Raw genomic sequence first — 19,822 nt, forward strand, 5'->3', positions numbered from 1 at the left:
TCCCCACAGCACTGTACTCATCCGCTCAACTGTATATATTTTCGTTACCCTATTTATTTTGTTAATGAATTGTACATCACCTTGATTCTATTTAGTTGCCATTGTTTTTACGAGATGTTCTTCCCCTTGACGCTGTTTATTGCCATTGTTCTTGTCTGTCCGTCTCCCCCGATTAGACTGTAAGCCCGTCAAACGGCAGGGACTGTCTCTATCTGTTGCCGACTTGTTCATCCCAAGCGCTTAGTACAGTGCTCTGCACATAGTAAGCGCTCAATAAATACTATTGAATGAATGAATGAATGAATACTCCACACCCCCTCTTACTCCCGTGTCTCTGCAAATGGCGGCGGCCGCGACCCACTGATCTTACAGGAACCAATTCCATCTCTGACCCGGGACCTCTGACCACAGGACCCATACCCGAGGCTCCCTGTGTACATGAACACTTCCTTGATGTCATCTATTCCCAAGTGGGTCTCCTGAGTCTCCTGGTTATTCGGGGCCAAGGCCAGCATGAGCTGGCCTCTCAGTCCAGTCACAAAGGGTCAGGAAATGGGGATCTTGGCAAGGGTCCTGCTCTTGGCTCCTGCAGGCCCACCTTTATCCCAGGACTTTGGGGGCAACTGAGAAACATTGTGGCTACTTCTCCCCAACTTTCCACTTGTCTCCCTCTCTTCATCCTTCCCTTCCATACCCAGCCAGCAGCCTGGGGTGAGGCCCTGCGGTCTCCTCCCTCCTCCACCTCTGCCCCCAGGCCCTCCCCATTCCACCCCCAGCCCCTTCCCGTTCTGCCCCCAGCGCCTCCCCGCTCCTACCTGCTCTGGCCCCAGCTGTCTCTGTGGAACGTGCGCCCATCGGCCTCTTTCTCCTCCTGCAAGCGCTGCAGAGACGGTGAGCGGCTGTGGGGGGCTCGGGCAACCCCCGTGCTCGCCAGGCCACCAGCCCCTCCCCCGGCCCTCACAGCAGCTTCCTGCATCTGGGCCAGCAGCTGGGGGGGCAGGCTGCGGAGCGAGGGCACTGGCGAGTGCGGTGGGTGGCTCTCGCCCTTGAGATTGTTGTCGCTGGCCGAGCGCTGCAGCACGCGGGGGGAGGCGAGGCCGCTGGAGCCCACGAGCCGGCGCCTCCGGGTGTAGCTTGGCACCTCGCGGAAAGGCACTGCAAGGCAAGCAGATATGCCCGTCACTCCCAGCTCCTCCGCTCCTGGCCCTGCCTCCAACCCCACCCTCAGCCCCAATCTGTGCCCCAAACACTCCCTGGGCCCCCAGGTTCCCGGCCATACAGGTCCCGATCCCCAGTGCACTCCAGCCCCAACACTCCCAAGATCCCTCAGCTCCCATGCCCTCAAAGGTCCCACAACTTCAAAGCCCCATGGATCTCAGCTTCCCCTTCCCCCAGCTCATGTCCTCCAGCCCCTCACTGCCAGGCAGTCTCTGAGAAGTGATCTCTAGATCTGGGCAGCTCTGTGGCCTAAGAACCCTTCAGCCCCCATGACCCCTGGTGTCCCCCTCGATCCCTGGGCTGTGGGGCCATGTGTCATCGTGTCTGGTGCCCTCCCCATGACCTGGGTAGCAGATCCAGAAGCTAATAGAAACATCATGGGAGGAGTAGGCAGCTGTGGAAAGGAAGCTCCCATTCCACCCCACCCCACCCCCATGAGGTAGGTAGGCTAGCCTCAGGGAAACACTGGATGTGTTCTGGGAGGGAGGAGGTGGGAAATGGAGCAGTTTGGCCAGATCTGCTAAAGTTGCTGCTTGGGAAACACCCCAGACCCACTGGCCCAGACCCCCCTCCTCCTGCACAAACTCCCCCAACCAGTATCCTTACCCGCCTCTGCCCACCCCCATCTCTATCCCTAAATTCAACTCCTGTCCTGCCTGCCCTTCTGCTCCTGTGTTCCTCGCCGTCCCTTCACGACTTGGGTCACGGTTTCATTCTCCATAACACCACTGATCACTTCTCTTACAATGGGTTCTAATTTCTAAAAGTGAATGGAGGCCCTTTACCCATGAGGGTACATGCACAGGGGCTTCATGCTTTAAGGAACCATTGTCTCAGGATCCTCAGAAAAGAAGAAACCTGGGGCTTTGTTCCTTACCCCAACCCAACAATCTGTCTTCACCCCAACAGGTAACCTTGTCTGCCTGGCACCAGCAACAGCAGCCAGTGAACTTTTATTTTTATGATATTTGTTAAGCTCTTACTATGTGCCAGGCACTAAGTGCTGGGATAGGTATAAGATAATCAGGTTGGAAACCGTCCACATTCCACATGGGGCTCAAAGATTTAATCCCCGTTTTAGAGATGAGGTAACTGAGGTGCAGAGAAATTGAGTGCTTTGCCCAAGGTCACACAGCAGAAAAGGGGAGGAGCTGGGATTAGAAACCGGGTCCTCTGACTCCATGGTCCATGCTCTTTCCATTAGGCCATGTTGCTTTTCATCTGGCTTCCCAACTCTGGCCTTTCCTATCTTGTCCACTAAAATCCCAACCACGTGGCCCCAACACGTTTTAACCTCATCATCCCCAAACCCTTCTAACCCCCAAATTCCTCTTGTCACCTCCAGCCCTCAACCTTAAGCTTCTCAAAGAATTTCCCTATCAATCTCATGAATCCTTTTAATGTCTCACATCTCCCCTAACCCTCACCGACCCAACATCTAAACTCATCCCCATATAATCACTTGTCCCCAGGCCCACCCGGACCCCTTAGAAGTCTCAGCCTTTTAGATTTTGGTAGGGGGAGGACCTCTAGGATCCCGGGGTTCCATCAAATTGTACATTCCAAGTGCTTAGTACAGTGCTCTGCACATAGTAAGCACTCAAGAAATACTATTGAATGAATGAATATATCCTGTGGGAAGAAGCTACTGGAAGAAGCACCCTGAAAAGTGACAAGATGGCAGCCAGGGTCTCTCCCTGCCCTCCGTCCCTTCCCCTCACTGCCAGGCCTTGCAGCTGATCCTCACTTAGGTTACCATGGCGATGATGGGACACTTGGTAGTTTAGTTCTGGTAATGCTGCTTCACCCCATCATCCCCCTGACCTTCCTTCTCGCAGCTAGGAGGATGGACTGTTGGGGAGTGATAGGAGAGGGCGACGGAAAAAGGAGAAGGGAGGAGTTGGGAAAGAGGTAGGAGCCAGCTCCCGGGGCCTAGCTGTGTTCTACTATGTCTCTTCCTTCTCCTCCTCCATCCTCAGATGAGCACTGCTCTGGGTCTGGATTCCCTCTTCTCTTCTGTTACCAAGGATCCAGCGGGCCACTGGGCATGCAGCGTGCCAGTTGCAGAATGACAGCAGCAAGATCCCCGCACTGAGCCTGCATCAGCCCAGGGTAGAAAATCCAAGCATCTCAGCAAACGCGTCTAGCAACTCTGTTGTAGTGCTTAGAACCGTACTTTGCACATAGTAAGTGCTCAATAAAAACCACTAATGATCTCTGGAATGGCTCAAGGAGAAGGTTCAATTACACTAGCATCAAAACAGAGATCTCTCTAGGAAAGTGTTCCTGCATATTATCATCCAAAAAGGAGGACTCAGTCCTGTTTACATCATCAGGAGAGGAGTTTCCTTTGAAAAGAGATTCCAAGCACTTAAATTCCACGTTGACTCCTGCATCCGCCTCCTCTCTGGCCTACCTGACTCCTGCCTCTCCCCAATCCAGTCCTTATTTCACTCTGCTGCCCAGATCATTGTCCTAAAGAAGTTCAGTCCATATTTCCCCATTACTCAAGAACCTCCAGTGGTTGCCCATCCACCTCGGCATCACACAGAAACTCCTTATAATCAGTTTTAAAGCACTCAATCAGCTTGACCCCTCCTATCTTACTTTGCTTCTCTCCTACTACAACCCAGCCCACACACTTCACTCTTCTAAGGCCAACCAACTCACTGTATCTTGCCTACCTCACCTCTGACCTCCTTGCTTATACCCTCCCTCTGTCCTGGAGCTCCCTCCCCCTTCATATCCAACAGACCACCACTCTCCCCATCATGAAGGCCTTATTAAAATCACATTTCCTTCAAAAGGCCTTCCCCAATTAAGCCCTCATCTCTCCCATCACCTCTCCCTTCTGCATCACCCTTGCCTTTAGGTACTTGATATTTTTATCACCATCATCATTAATAATAATAATAACAACAATAATAATAGTGTTATTATTAAGTGCTTACTATGTGCCCAGCAGGGTCCTAAGTGCTGGGGTAGATACAAGGTAATTGGTTTGGACACAGTCCCTGTCCGACATAGGGGTCACAGTCTTAATTCCCATTTTATAGATTTGGTAACTGAGGCACAGAGAAGTGAAGCAACTTGCCCAAGGTCACCAGCAGGCAAGTGGTGGAGCCAGGATTAGAACCCAGTCCTTCTGTCTCCCAGACCTGTGCTCTATCCACTAGGCCATTGTGATATCCACCCTACTTTCAGTCCCACAGTACTTATACATATATATATCCACCTTTTATTTTAATGTCTCTCTCCCCTTCTAGACTGAAAGCTCATTATGGATAGGAAGCATGTTTGCGAATCCTGTTGTAGTGTACTCTCTCAAGTGCTTAGTACAGTGCTCTGCATATAGTATATGCTCAATAAATATGATTGATTGATGCCTAGAAACTCTGTTGAACTTTACCAAGGACTTAGGAGAAGCAGCATGGCAGTGTGGGGAGCAGCAGGGTGTAGCGGATAGAGCAGGGGCCTGGGAGTCAGAAGGTCTTGAGTTCTAATTCTGGATCTGCCACTTGCCTGCTGTGTGACTATGGGCAAGGTACTTAACTTCTCTGGACCTCGGTTTCCTGATCCATAAAACGGGGATTGAGATTGTGAGCCCCTCATGGGACAGAGACTGTCCAACCTGATTTGCTTGTATCCACCCCAGCACTTAACACAGTGCCTGGCGCATTGTAAACTCTTAACAAATCCCACAGTTGTTATTACTATCATTTTTCTCTGCACACAACAAGCTCTCCATAAGTACCACTGATTGATTGATTCCTGAAGGAATTTTCTTTGAGAAGAGATTACCTATTGTTCTTGCATACTATCTGCAAAGGAAGGAGAAACCTCTTTTGGTGGACATGGAAATTAAGGGGAGGAGTCTGGAAAGCATTTGGGAGTGGGGATTTTTTTGGCATAAAAGGCATAAACCTTGGCTGTAAAGGTGTGCGTCTACCAGATATGCTGGGATGGTCTCTCTTGGCATGTCAGTAGGCCAGTGGGGCGCTTACTGTGTGCACAGCATTGAAATAAGCACTTGGGAGAGTACAGTATAAATGTAAACAGATGCATTCCCCGCTCGCCTTGAGCTTTTAATCTTTGCGTATGGTCCCTTTGGTAATGGTTACCTAATGGGAAGTTCTGTTAGTCAAGGGTAGCATTACTGCTGCAGCACGCAGAGTAATGAAGAATATTACCACTGACCACCTCGGGTAACTAATCATACTGACCTGCTAACCACTGGTGGCCTAGATACTGTCCTCTCTCCCCAGCCCCTGGTGAACAGCGTATCCTGCTCCCACCCTAACCACTGGTAGACAGAATATTTCTCTCCCTCTCCAGCCCTGCCCTTTCAGGAATGAAAGGATCAAGTATGCTCCTCTCCCTAGGCTAGGAGCCGAGAGGCAGACAGACAAAGATTAGCAATCGACACGGGCTCACTCTGGAGACCTCGGCCACCTCCGGAGGAGGTGAAGCTGGGGGAGGGGAAGGGAAGGCTGCAGACTCAAGAGACACCTGGAACTATAACCGCCTCGGGCTCCACCTCCTTGTCCACTGGCTCCCCCCACCCCCACTCTCTGGTGGTCTGGGAGCCAGCGTACAGTAGGCGTTCAATAGATACCATCGATCGATTGATCAAGAGAGTGAGTCAGGGTGGAGGAGCTAGGAGGGAAAGGGCAGGCCACTCACCAACATCGGCTTCTTTATGTGTTTTGATGATTTCAGCCAGTTCAAAATTGCCAGCAATGATGGCCACCTGAAAAGAGAAGGGATGAACAGACCAAGGCAGGGGACAGGGACAGGGGAGGCAGAAGGGCCAGAGAGACGGGAAGGCCGTTGGGAAAGGAAAATCAGAAGGTCATTAGTGGTAAGCAAACCTTAGACCAACAGCAGAGCCCACTTAATCAGAACCACAGAGGGCCATGACGAGTTGCGCTCGGCTGTGCCTCAGGACCTCCGACAAGAGAGGGAGCGGAGAGGAGGGACAAGGTGCAGTGAGACCAATTTCATTCCTAAACCTGTGGTACTTTGGGGCCCTACTCTTTCTGAAACTACAGCCAGGAGACCTTGGAGAAAGGCCCCTAGAAAACAGATGGAAGAAAATTGGGCTGCAGACTGAGTATGACTCAAAGGTGGCACCAGTTAAATTGGGGCAGTAAAGGTGGTGGTGGTGGTGGTGGTGGATATGGTTCTGCTGATGGTTATGGAGTTGTTTATGGTTATAGTGATGATGGGGGAGGTGGTGATGGAGATGGCGATGGTTATGGTGGTGTTGGTGGAGGTGGTAATGATTATGATATGGATGTGATAGAGATAATGACAGTTAAGGTGGTAATGGAGGTGGGTTTTGATTATGGTGGTGGAGGTGGTGACGGTAAGGGTGAGGAATGGGAACGATGGTAGTTACATTTATGGTGGAGGAGGCGTTGTTTATGGTTATGGTGGTGGTCGAAGTGGTTATGGTGATGGTAAAGATGATGATGGTTATGATCGCGGAGGGGATCGAAGTAGTTATGTTTATGGTGGTGGTGGAGGTGATGACGTGGGTATTGTTAATTATGGGGGTCATGGAGGAGGGTTTGGTTTTGGTGGTGGTGGGGTGGTGGAGGTAGTTAAGACGGTGGCATAGATGGTGATGGAGATGGTCATGGTCATATTTATGGTGGAAGGGATTGAGGTAGCTATATTTATGGTGGTGGTAGAAGTTGCTATGGTTATGGTGGTGATTGTAGTGGAGGTGGTGATGGTTATGGTAGTGGCAGTGGGAGGTGGGGATGGTTATGAAGATGGTGGGTTTTTTTTAATGGTACTGGTTAAGTGCTCACTATGTGCCAGGCACTGGGGTAGATACAAGATAATCAAGTTGGGCACAGTCCCTGTCCCACATGGAGCTCCCAGTCTAAATTGGAGGGAAGGGAATTTGGCCCCCATTTTCCAAATGAGATAACTGAGGCATAGAGAAGTAAAGTGACTTGCCCAAGGTCACCCAGCAGAAGGTGTCAGATGTGGGTTTAGAATCCTGGCTCTGCCACTTGTCTGCTGTGACCTTGGGCAAGGCACTAAACTTCTCTGTACCTCGGTCATCTCATCTGTAAAATGGGGATTAAGACTGTGAGTCCCACATGGGACAACCTGATTACCTTGTATCTACCCCAGCACTTACAACAGTGCTTGGCACAAAGTAAGTGCTTAACAAATATGATATTTAATTAACCCAGTTCCTCTGACTCCCAGACCCATGCTCTTTCCACTGGGCCGTGCTGCTTCTTGATTATGATGATGATGATGATGATGGAGGGAGCGATGGTTATAGTGGTTGTGGAGGGAATGGAAGTACTTATGCTTACAGTGGAGGTGGAAGTGATCACTGTTACTGTGATGATTGTAAGTGGAGGTAGTGATGGAGGTGGTGATGGTTATGGTTGTGGCGGTGAAAGGTGGAGGTTATGGTGGTGGTGGAGGAGGTGGTGGTGGAGATAGAGACCCTTATGGTGGTGGAAGTGGAGGTTCAGGTAGTAGTAAGGTAGTGGTGAGGTGGTGATTTTGGTGGTGGAGATGGTGATGATTATGGTGATGGTGGAGGGGGTGGAGGTAGTTATTTTTATGGGCTGGTGATGGTGGAGGTGGTGGTGATTATGATGGAGGTAGTGGTTGTGATGGAGGTGATGATTTGTGATGGAGTGGTAACGGTTAAGGTGATGGAGGCAGAGGTGGGGGAGGAACCGGTAATAATGAGATGGTATGGTGTTGGAGGAGCTCATGGTTGTGGTGGTTGTGGCGGTTGAGGTGGTGACGGTTATGGTGTTGGAGATGAGGGTGTTGGCGGTGGTGTTGGTTATGGTAGTGGTGGCCTGGCCCATAACCTCTGTGACCCCTTGCCTCCCCAACCCAACTCTACCACCTCCCTACAGGCCCTTCTGGCCCATCGCAGCCCTCCCAGGGCCGTACCTGGAAGGCAGTTTGGCTGTTGGAGTTGCGAACGTCTTTGTTGGCTCCACGGAAGAGGAGCACCCGGGCACAGCTCTCCTGGGGAGGGGGTGGTCAACATGAGGTTTAAGGATGAGGGAAGGACCCAGGATAAGTAGGGTAGAGGGCAGGGCAGTAGGGCGGGGAAAGGAGAGAACAGGGGAAGAGGGAAAGGAGAGAAGAAGGGAAGAGGGGAAGGGGAAAAGGAATGGAGGGGTGGGGGAAAAGGAATGGAGGGGAGGGGAGAGAGGAGACCCCGCTCCACCCACAATATGCCTTTCCCCCCGCTCTGACCTGATTGTAGAGGGCACAGATGTGCAGTGCGGTGTTCCCTGAGGCATTCTGGGCCTGCATGTCGGCCCCATAGAACAGGAGGTGCTCCAGGTGCTGGACGTGGCCATAGCGGCAGGCCTGGGGGAGCGGAGAGATGGGCTTCATTGATGAAGCCTGGGGAGGGGACCCCCTGGGGAGCCCAGACTCCCTACCCACCTCTGCCACCCTTTCCCACGCTCCTTGCCTGGTGGATCTCCTGCCAGCCATTCTCATCCACACAGCCCAGCTGTGCGTAGTCATGCAGGAGCAGCTCACAGCAGTAGGGGTCACCCCCAACCATGGCACTGTGGTACAGGGGGCTCAGCCCCCGGCTGTCCTTGTAGTCTGGGGAGGCACCCAAGTCTAGGAGAGTCTGTGGAGAGGGTCAGTGTTATGAGGGTCAGTGTTATGTTCACCTTATAGTCCTACCACACCCAAGCCCTCTGGGTCTCTATCTCATCCTTTTCTGCCCTCACCCCTCATCTTCCTACTCCTGCCCTCCTCTTGCTTGCCCCCCCGCCCTTTCCTCCTCTGCCCTTTCCTCCTCTTACCTCTCTTCTGCCCTTCCTTTGTCTTCCGCCTTCCCTACTCTCCCTTCCCCTTCCTTTCCCTTCTCTCCCCATGCCCCTCTGCTCTTCCAACTCTTCTCTTTCCTCCCCCTCCCTTCCTCTCCCATCTCTTCTTCCCTCACTTCTCGCTCCTCCTCTTCCCTCTCCCCGTACCTCTTCTTCCTCTTCAATCAATCAATCAATTGTATTATCGATCGCTTATTGTTTGCAGAGCCCTGTACTAAGCAACTGGGAGAGTACACGAGAGTTGGTATACTTGTTCCCTGTCGGCAATAAGTTTACAGTCTACTTAGAGACAGATAGTAATATAATTAAATAAATTATGGATATGGGCAAAAGTGTCATGTGGCTGAGGAATGGGTGAATAAAGAATGAAAATCAGAGCACCTGCAATTAAGAAGGAAGTGGAAGAGGAAATGAGGGCTTAGTCAGGGAAGGCTTCTTGGAGGAGATGCATTTTTAATAAGGTTTTAATAAGGTGGGGACATTGATTATCTGTCAGATATGAAGAGGGAGGGCATTCCAGCCCAGAGGCAGGATGTGGGCGAGAGGTCGGTGGCAAGATAGATGAGATCAAGGTACATTGAGTAGGTTGGCATTAGAGGAGCAAAGTCTGTGGTTTGGGTTGTAGTGGGAAATCAGGGAGGTAGGGTAGGAGGGGGCTAGGTGATTGAGAGCTTTAAAGCCGGAGGTAAAGAGTTTCTGTTTGATGCAGAGGTGGACGGGCAACCAACGGAGGTTCTTGAGGAGGGGGCAAACATGGACCGCACATTTCTGTAGAAAAATGATCCCGGCAGTAGAGCAAAGTATCAACTGGAGTGGGGAGACAGGAGGCAGGGAGATCAGCAAGGAGGCTGATGCAGTAATCAAGGAGGGATTGGATATCAGTCAATCGTATTTATTGAACTCTTACTGTGTGCAGAGCACTGTACTAAGCGCTTGGGAGAATACAAAACAACAATAATTCCCTGCCCACAGTGAGCTTACAGTCTAGAAGGGGCACCGGACATGAATATAAATAAAAATGCTTGGCTTACCATGATAACAGTTTGGATGGAGAGAAAAGGGCGGATTACAGCAACGGAAAGGTTCAACCAGACAGCATTTTGTAACATTGAATATGTGGGTTGAAAGAGAGAGATGAGTCAAGGATCATGGCAAGAAAATGGGTTTGTGAAACAGGGAGGATGGTGGTGCTGTCTACAGTGATGGGAGAGTTAGGTGGAGGACAGGGTTCAGGTGGGAATCTGAGGAGTTTTCTTTCGGCTCTCCCCTCCACTTCCTTCTCTCCACTGCTGCCCTTAGCTCCTTGTCCTCTTCAGCCTCTCCTCACTGGCTCCTAGACACCTGGGACTCACCTGCAACGTTACATGATTGCGGCAGCGGATGGCCTCGTGCAGGGCAGTGAGACCCTCCCGGGTGCGGAAGTCGAGGTGAGCCCCCCCATTTTTCAACAGCTTCAGCAGCTCTGCGCCATCCTGCAGCTGAGCGGCCACCGTCAGAGGACACTCTGCAATTAATCAGTGATCCAATCAATCAGTGTTATGTATTGAGTCCTTGCTGAGGGCAGAGCACTGTACTAAGAGCTTGGAAGAGGAATAATAATAGTAATAAAAATTGTAGTATTTGTTAAACGCTTTCCGTGTTCCAGGCACTGTTCTAAGTGTTGGGATAGGTACAAGATAATTGGGTTGGGCACAGTCCCTGTCCCACAGTCGGGTTCACAGTCTTAATCCCCATTTTAGATGAGGGAACATTTCACAGAGAAGTGAAATGACTTGCCCAAGGTCACACAGCAGACAAGCCGGGGAACCAGGATTACAACCCAGGTCCTTCTGACTCACAGGCCTGTGCTTTTTCCATTAGGTTAGGGAAATACAATACTACAGAGTTGGAAGCCATGATTCCTGCCCAAAAGGAGCACACAGACTAGAGAAAATGGTAGCATATAAGGATATGGGCATAAGTGCTATGGGGCTGGAGTGAGTATCAAAGGGCTTAAGAGGTATACAGCCAAGTGCACAGATGATGCAGAGGGGAGGATGGGTAGAGGAAACCAAGACAAAGTACACGGGATTGGCTGGGGATCAGTGGACCTCTGGGAGTTGAGGGCAGGGTCGGGGGGGAGTGAGATAGAGGTGTCCAGTGTAAGCTCAAGAGGCTGGAGGCCAGGGCCCAGAGCAGAGGTAGGGACTAGAACCTGGCAGTGGATAGAGCAGTTCCTAGGAGTCAGAAGGATCTAGGTTCTAATCCCAGCTCTGTCATATTTCTGTTGTGTGATCTTGAGCAAGTCACTTGACTGCTCTGTTCCTTAGTTATCTCAGCTGTAAAACGGCGATTAAGATTGTGAGGCACTTTGGGACGCTGACTGTATCTAAACTGAATAGCCTGTATCTACCCCAGAACTTAGTACAGAGCCTGGCACATAGTAAGCACTTTAACAAATGCCATAAATAATCCAAAAAGAAAAAAGGAAATGATCCCTTGGGCTGGACGAGGCAAGAGGAAGTCCGGTCTGGAGGGAAGAGTGGGCTCTGGAGCCTGCTCACTCCCACATGACGGACAACCCAGTCCCCCACTCACCCCCCGCGCCCAACCCTTGCCCTCCCTGACTCCGGCCCCTACAGCAGCCCCCACAGCCCTGCCAGCCACGAGGCCTACTCACCTCCTGTGTCAGGGTCTTGGAAATTGGGGTCCAGCCCCTTGTCCAGCAACCGGCTGACTTTGTCCACGCTGCGCAGCTGCACATACTCCATAAACTTCTTCAGATTCGCCTGCCAAAGTTGGACCAACCCCATGGCCCACTCTTTCTGCCTCCCAAGCCCAGCCCTGGGGTGGGAGGGGAACCTCTGGTGCCCTCCTAGGGCTGGATTCACCCTCGCTGATGGGGATAGTAGTTCCCCACTTGTTTAGGAGCAGGAAAAGAGCTTTGACGGGGGATGGAATGATTTGCTGTAGCTATAACTTTACTCCTTCCTCTCAACCCCACCTCACTCTGAGCTTGACAGGTGTTGGTGCTCTGTGAGCAGCAGGGTTCCAAAGTAGGGGAGCTGAGAGTGATCCCCAATTCACCTTCCAGAAGAATGGCTTTGCCCCTGCCTTCAAGTCCTCTATCCCTCAGGATGATAGTGTCCACCAGCTAATCTCCTCCCCGCCTCTCACACACTCAAGGAGAATCCCTTGTCTTGGGCCCTAACAAGAAGGTCAAGCCTCCTTGTATCCCCCTCTCCCCCTGGCCTCCCTGCCTCCAGCCTCTCCCCTCTGTGATCCATAACCTCACTCTGGTACTCAGTCATTTTTTAAAAATGTCATTCTGGGGACATTTTACCACTCCTCAAAATCCTCCAAAAGTTGCCCGTTCCTCTCCACATCACACAGAAGCTCCTCTCTCAGCTAGTCATCCTTCCTTCTCTCCCACTACACATCAGCTTGCACTCTTCATTCCTGTCAAGCCAACCTTCTTCTCACTCTGCCTCGTTCTCATCTCTCTTGGAGCCGACTTCTTGTTCACACCCTCTCCCCTGGCTGGAGCATTCTCCTCTTCTACAGGGACAGATCACTGCTCTCCCCCTCTTCAAAGCCCTTCTGAAATCATGCCTCCTTCAGAGGATCTTCCCCGAATCATTTCTAATCTCCCCAGTTTACATCTTCCCAACTGCCCCTGGAGCACTTTTGTGCCATCTAAAGTTCTGAAACACTTACCCGTAGCACTTAAACACATAGCTCACATACCCTATTATTCAAGCACTAACGTACATGCATATCCCCTACTCTTTTTTCCTACCACCTCTGCTGTCAGCCCTCCTAAATTATGAACTCTTCGAGAGCAGGGAACATGTCTACTTATAAGTCAGTATCATCTATTGAGCACTTACTCTGTGCAGAGCATTTCACTAAGTGGTTGGGAGAATAACAGTTGTTAATACATCTGATCACTGCTCCCAGTGGACCCCAGCCCCTCTTGAGGCTGAGGGAAGTTCTCTGTAAATCTGAGGTCCAGAACCCAGGGGCAGGCAGGTGACTGCTTCTCAGAGGTAGGTGAGGAGGAGGGACCCTTCTTTCTCCCCACAACATCCCTCCTTCCCTCCCCTCCCAACCCTGCTTTTCTTTTGCCAAACCAACCAAAATGGGTCACATTCCCTTAGGCAGGGGCCCTGAGCCCTTCTGGAAGGAGATCAGAGAGGAGAGGAGCTTGGACCCAAGTCTCTGGAAATGGAAACCGGGACAGCTGAAGGAGAGAGAAGGGCTGAAGGGATAGTCAAAGAGTGGAGGAGGGAAGGGTTGGAATGGGGAGGGGAGGGGTGGAGAGGGTTGAGCCTGGGGAAGAGAAGGCTGTCAGAGGCTGATTGGCTCCTGATTGGACCCAGGGAGGAAGGGGTTCTTGTTCCCCTTCTTCACCAAGGGGGTGGTCACCAAGGGAACAGCAGCAGGAGGGAATGGATGTTAGGCTTGACCTATGCTCTGCTGTGACAGATTGGATACAGCGGGGCAGTAGAGAAGGGGTGGAGCCAGGGGACTGTGCTTCCTTCTTCCAGGAGGTGCAGCCCAGGACAGATCCCGACTGTGTGGACTGGGGGAAGGGCTCGCCTGCCGGGTGACCGAGAGGCCTGGCCAGGACCACCTGGGAAAAGTTCCACCCTTGGCCCACCGTATCTTTTGATCACTTCCTGCCCTGGTCTGCTGGGCTAAAGCCAATCTAAAGGAACCATCTAGTACACATCCTGCCCAGATCTGCAAGTTTCAGGGGACTCTGAGGAGTCCCCTCTCCTCCCTTCCCACCCCTCCACACTTTCCCTCTTCTGCCTCTCCAAGGGTTCAGGGTGGGGCATTGTCCAGCTCAGTGCTACCCTGTTGGCAGACCCTGGAAGGCCTCCCAGTCGCTCCATCAGGGGTATTACTAAATGCCTACTGAGTGCAAAGCACTCTACTAAGATTTCTTTTTATAGATTATGAGCCCTCTGAGGGCCAGGAATAGTGTCAAACTCCCACCTGTGTACTCTTTTCCAGCACTTGAGTACAGTGCTCCACACTCAGTAAGTTCTCAATATATCCTATTACTACTGCAGTAAAGACACATGACCACTGCTCTCATGGAGCTCATGCTCCAGTACATCTCATTTTGCCAAACAGAACCCTGGGAAGACTGGGTCAGGATTTGGCTTTCCTGGATGGAGGTCATCCTGGGGCCCCACCATCCAAAAGAGAGTAAGGGGAGAGAGGGAAGTGAACAGCTGCACACACTTCCCTTGCTACTTTGGGATGGCAGGAAGGGCCCCTTCTGGGCCTCCGTGAAGAGGTAGAGCGGTCTGAGCAAAGGGCTGTGGGCCATGTGTCGGCCACACTGCCCCAGGCATCGCTGGTTCCTGACCCTCGGGAAGGGGCATTCATTCCTGAGACCCTCCCCCAGGCCTGCCCCTCAACCCCACGCCCGGCCCTGGTCTCACCTTCGTGTGCAGCTTGGCAAATTGCTTGTCATCAAGCAGGCTCTGAGTGTAGACGCGCCTTTTGTAACGAAACTGTCCAGAGGAAGCAAATGGGTGGGTATGTCACCAAGGGAGCAAGCTCCAAATATCCCAAACTCCTCCACTCCCTCAACTTCCATGTTACACACCCCTCCTACCATCCAGTCCTGCTCACTCGCTCCTCTGTCACGGTCCAGTCCCCGACCACTCACTGCACAACTCCATCCCTCATTTCATTTTAATTCCCTGTGCACCCTGAGCTTCTCATACCTTGAATACACAACCCATGTCCATGCCTTGTCCTGGGCACCCCCTTGCCCCTGCCCTGGGCCCTCACTGCTCGTGCCTTGTCCCCGTCCCTCATGGCCCACGCTCTGCCCCAACTTCTCCTAGTTCATCCCCTACCCCGGGCCTTCTCTGCCCAAACCCCTCTCTGTCCACGCCCTGCCCCTGGGCCTTCACTGTCCATGCCCTGCCCAGGCCTCTCCTATGTGGGGCCTTCTCTTCCCTCTCCGCTCATTCATTCAATCAATCGTATTTACTGAGTGCTTACTGTGTGCAGAGCACAGTACTAAGCCCTCCCTGCCTACACCCTAATCGGGTCCCTCCCTGACTACATCCTAAAATGGCCCCTCCCTGAAACCCCTTTGGTCCACATTCCTAAATCAGCAGCAAATTGTAAATGATTCTGTCACTGACGTGATTTCATGTATTTTCACTTAGAACTCAGGCTAGTGTCTCTTCCCGGAGGCTCAGTTCTTCTGGAGCCCTGGCTTCTGGGCCCGGTCCTTCCCCAAGCCCTGTCCACAGAGCTGCCCTGTCCCCGGGCCCCCTCATGGCCCCAGCGGGATCTTCCCATGCCCCCTTCCCTACCTCCAGGTACGGCAGAGGCGTGTCCAGGTTGGGCGGGTATTCCCGGAGCAGCCTCTCCTCATCCAGGAACTTGCCGGCTCGGCCATTGAATGCCGGCTGGAAGAGGCCATAGTTGAGCACGTCCTGGAGCCGGTGGTTGAGAGTGCAGAGCACCCGCTGCTTGGACACCCAGACCGGGGCATCGGGGTTCAGGCGCAGGCATTTCTGAAAGTGGAGGAGCATCTGAGCCCACCTGCCCTGGACCGCCCCCTCCCCGCCTTGCCCCTCCCCACCCTTGGTCTCTGGCTGTCTGGTGTCAGTTCGGCTAGTCTGAGGGGGAACTTGTCTGTGATGGGAGCAGGACTCAGTACAGTGTAGTGTCCAGATGGGCAGGGGGAGTTCTGGCTTGGGGCAGGGTGAGATGAGGGGCAATGCAGGGGAGGAAGAAGAGGACAGAAAGAGGTCATTCTCCCTCTTCAGTCATTGGTTGATTGATTTTATTTTCATCATTATTATTAATACTAATATTATCATTATTATGGTACTCGTTAAGTGCTTATTATGTGATCAACACTGTTCTAAGTGCTGGAATAGATACAAGTTAATATGGTTGGACACAGTCCCTGTACCACATGGGGCTCACAGTCTAAATAGGAGGGAATAGGATTTAATCCCCATTTTACAGATGAGGTAACTGAGGCCCAGAGAAGTTAAGTGACTTGCCCAAGGTCACACAGAGTCAAGTGGCAGAACCGGAATTAGAACCCGACTTCCAGGCCCAGGATCTTTCCGCTAGGCCAAGCTGCTTCTTACTGACTGACTGTTGGTCCCTTTTGTTGAGGAATCGGGGGTTTTGGTGAGTCAGAGGACCTGGATTCAAATTCCGGCTCCACCAATTGCCTGCTGTGTCCTTGGGCAAGTCACTTCACTTCTCCATGACTCAGTTCCCTGATCCGCAAAATGGGGATTTAATACCTGTTCTCCCCCCTTCTTGGATTGTGAGCCCTATGTAGGACCTGTGTAGGCTCTGTCTGGGGTAGGGGCTGGGGATCAGGGCAGGGTAGGAGCTGGGGCAGGGGATTTGGGCCAGAACAGGGCTGGGGAAGGGGCCAGGGCTAGGACAGGGGTTTAGGTAGACAGGGCTGGGACAGGGGCTGGGTCGAATGATGGAGCTGGGGGCTGGGTCTGGGGTCCGGGACTGGAGCCGGAACAGGACAGGGGCCCGGTGCCGGGACAGTGGTGCCGGGGGAGGTCAGGACAGGGGCCGGGGTGGGGAGAGAGTTCCGGGGTCGAGACAGGGACAGGGGCAGGGGCTCGGGCTGAGCCACCTCACCGAACACGAACCCGACTCTGCCGGGCTCCAGCCAAGGGCATCGCCAAACCCGGCTCCCCGACTCGCTCTGCTTCGTGTCCCGGTTTTGAGTCCTCGGTTCCCCCTCCCACAGCCCGGGATCCCGAACCCTCGCCCCGAGGAAACCCTTGCCCTGTCCCTCGCCCTGGGAGCCCCCACCCCCGGCCCCAAATGCGAGCCCAGTGACCACGCCCCCGCCCCCAATAAAGTCTGCCAATCCCTCGCCCAGCCCGGGGTGCGAAGAGAGGCGGGGGGGGGGGGTCTGTGACCATGCCCCCTTCCCCCGGGGACCCGGCTTCCCGCCGCGCCCCCCGCCCGCCCCCGGAGGCCCTGCAGCCCCTCCCCCCTCAGCCCTGGGATACGGGGAAGGGGCTGTGACCACGCCCCCGCCCCCCGCCCCTCCGGGGGGCTGGCTCCTCCCCCTCGCCCCCCGCCCCCCTCAGGTGGCCGGGCCGAGCCCAGCCGAGCCCAGCCGAGCCGGGCCGGGACTCACCGTCTGCTGCAGGTCCGGGATGCCGATGCGGATGACCACGGGGCTGCTGGCCAGCTCGTCCATCCTGGGCGGGGCCGGGGAGGGCGTCCGCGGGCCGGGGCGGGGGCGGGGGCCGGGGCCGGGGCCGGGGGCCCGGATGGTGTCATACGGGGGCTCCCCGCGCAGCCCCGCCCCCCCCGCCGGGACTCCGTTGGTCGCGCAGCGCGGGAGGGGGGCGGGGGCCGGGCCCGGGGCGGGGGCGGGGGATGGCGGCTGTGGGGGTTCATGTTGGGCAGCGGCAGCGGATGGACTGGCGGGCATGCTCGGATCGCCCCCCCGCCCCCCGCCTCCCGCCCCCCTGCGGGCTCGGATCCCTCCGCCCTCGGCTCAGCTCCTCGGTGCCCGCTGCTCCGCCTCCGCCTCCGGCTCCTGTCCCGGCTCCTGTCCCGGCCTCCGGCTCCTGCCCCGGCTCCTGTCCCGGCCTCCGGCTCCTGCCCCGGCTCCTGTCCTAGGCTCCGGCTCCTGCCCCGGCTCTGCTCCTACCCGGACTTCGGCTCCTGCCCCGGGCTCCGATCTCCTGCCCCGGGCTCCGATCTCCTGCCCCGGGCTCCGATCTCCTGCCCCGGGCTCCGGGCTCCTGCCCCTGGCTCCGGCTCCTGCCCCGGGCCCCGGGCCCCGGGCTCCGGGCTCCGGGCTCCGGTTCCCGCCCGGGGCCCTGGCTCCTGCCCCCGGCTCCTGCCCCGGGCCTTGGCTTCAGCTCCTCCCGGGGGCGAGGGGTTGGGAGCGAGTGTGCAGTTGGAGGTGGGGACGAGGGGGTGGTTGGGCTCAGCGCTTCAGCAGCCAGCGACCATCAGCCCCCTGCGGGGAGAGGAGAGGGGGCGGGAGGGCCAGGGGCGGGGTGGGGGGGTTAGGGGACGGGGGAGGTAGGGGGCGGGGGAGGCAGGGGGGTAGGAAAGGGGGTGGGGGAAGCGGGGAAGGGGGGGGAGAGGCAGCGGGAGGGAAGGGGTGGGGGGGAGGAAAGGAAAAGAAACGAGAATGAATCTCCCTTGGAGAGGAAGGGAGGGGAGGGGAGTTCGGTGCGGGCACCTCCCCCTCCCCTGACCCTCTCCCACTCAAGGCCAGGCAGAGCCGGCTTTGGAGTCGAGGTAGGGTGGGGGTAGGGGGGAATCAGCCCCACTGTTGCAGAGCCGGACCCTGGGGTTCCCCCAGGTAGGAAACGGTTAAAGGTACGGAGCTCCATCGGCACACAGAGAGACGTGGGGGTGGAAGACGCTTCCCGCTGACGGGGGATTCTGACTCCCAAATTCCGCCTCTGGAAGAGTTCACCCCTCCCTAGCTAGGCTCCAGGACCCTTCCTCTCTTGGACACTCCCTCCCCGCCGAGCTGGACCAGGCCCCACCGAGGTGGGCCAGGGCCTGGGGCTCTCAGACACGGGAACCTGTCAAATTCACAGCTTGCCCAGCCTTTTCCCAGCCAGACCCTGGGGTCGAGGTCTGGGCTCGGGGCCAAGGCTGGTCATCACCTCCTCCTTCCCAGCCGGCCCCCAGATCTACTCAGGAAGTCTCCCTCCCCACCTACTTTTCAGACTAATCCCCCATCCCTGCCTCTCCTCTTGGCTGGGCAGGAGGCGGGGGGGAGGGGGAGGGCGCGGAGAGGGGAAAAGGGGAAGGGAACTAAGGTTGATGGACGGGGAGGGGGAACTGTGTTCCTTCTTCCACCCAACTTCTCGTGCAGCCCCACCCCCTCCATCCTCAGGGTTGGTGCCAGAGGGCAGGGATCCTGCTCCCAGCAGCCCTGTCCTGCCCTGAGAACTGTAACTCACTTTGGTGGAGGACACAGTTTGGCCTGCTCTGGATCCCACCAGAGTGAATTTACACCCCCAGACCTGGGCCCAGTCCCGACTGGCCCAAGGGAGGGGAGCCAGGGAAAAAGAGTCTGGATCCCCCTTGAGCAACACTGGCTCATCACTTGAAGAAACACCACCAGCGCCTGCAGAAACACCCCCGGCAGGAGCTGGCAGAAAAGAGCAGCTCAGCCCAGAGAGTGGTGTAGGTGTGGCTGGCAGGGGCAGTGCAACAGAAGAGGGGGAGAGCCAGGCCTGCTCAACCCTGGAACCTGTTTTTTCGGGGTTTTTTTAGTGATTTGTAAAGCACTTACTACGCAACGAGCACTGTACTAAACACTGGGGTAGATAAGAGTATACGCAGATTGGACTCAGTCCCTGTCCCACCAGGGACTCCCAACCTGTCCCAGGCTGGCCGTCCGGGCAACCCTGTGCCCTAGCGTGGGGCCCTGGCTCACGTTGGGGGTCATCTCAGTTCCCCAGTGAGTTTCAGCGGGGAGGGGATGCAGCCACGGGGCCTTGCAGACTGCGTGGCCCCAGTGCAGGAGGCAGTGCGCCTGCAGGGGAGCCCTGCTGCAGTGCCCCTGTCCCCAGGGGACCACGTCTCATCCTCCCCCCAGCCCCCGCCCCCGCACACTGTCCAGACTCAACTGGACCCAATTGAGAGGAGGTCTGCGGCTGCCCAACTGGGCCGGGCCCCTGCTCTCCGGGGCCCGACTGTCTATCGGCCCAAGCTCCACTCTGGCCCTCACCCACCAGGGCCCCAGAACTCATACGCGTGGG

At 55.0% G+C, this 19,822-nt stretch overlaps 1 protein-coding gene across 4 annotated transcripts in view; it reads right to left on the reverse strand.

The window, feature by feature from the left end:
• The window catches only part of SHANK3 (SH3 and multiple ankyrin repeat domains 3), a 104,623-nt gene extending 86,748 nt beyond the window's left edge, over positions 1-17,875 (reverse strand). For all 4 annotated transcript variants that reach the window (XM_029078618.2, XM_029078620.2, XM_029078622.2 and 1 more), the window contains exons 1-10: positions 17,218-17,875; positions 15,395-15,598; positions 14,504-14,575; positions 11,725-11,833; positions 10,418-10,569; positions 8,696-8,863; positions 8,473-8,589; positions 8,161-8,238; positions 5,902-5,968; positions 816-1,155 (exon numbers count right to left, since the gene is read on the reverse strand). In XM_029078618.2, the coding sequence (XP_028934451.1) occupies positions 816-1,155; positions 5,902-5,968; positions 8,161-8,238; positions 8,473-8,589; positions 8,696-8,863; positions 10,418-10,569; positions 11,725-11,833; positions 14,504-14,575; positions 15,395-15,598; positions 17,218-17,517 (1,607 nt within the window). In that variant the 5' untranslated portion in view covers positions 17,518-17,875. The remainder of the gene's footprint in view (positions 1-815; positions 1,156-5,901; positions 5,969-8,160; positions 8,239-8,472; positions 8,590-8,695; positions 8,864-10,417; positions 10,570-11,724; positions 11,834-14,503; positions 14,576-15,394; positions 15,599-17,217) is intronic.
• Between the last annotated feature and the right edge of the window lie 1,947 nt (positions 17,876-19,822).

The sequence above is a fragment of the Ornithorhynchus anatinus genome, chromosome 14 (genome assembly GCF_004115215.2).
Source record: "Ornithorhynchus anatinus isolate Pmale09 chromosome 14, mOrnAna1.pri.v4, whole genome shotgun sequence".
Lineage (NCBI taxonomy): Eukaryota > Metazoa > Chordata > Mammalia > Monotremata > Ornithorhynchidae > Ornithorhynchus > Ornithorhynchus anatinus.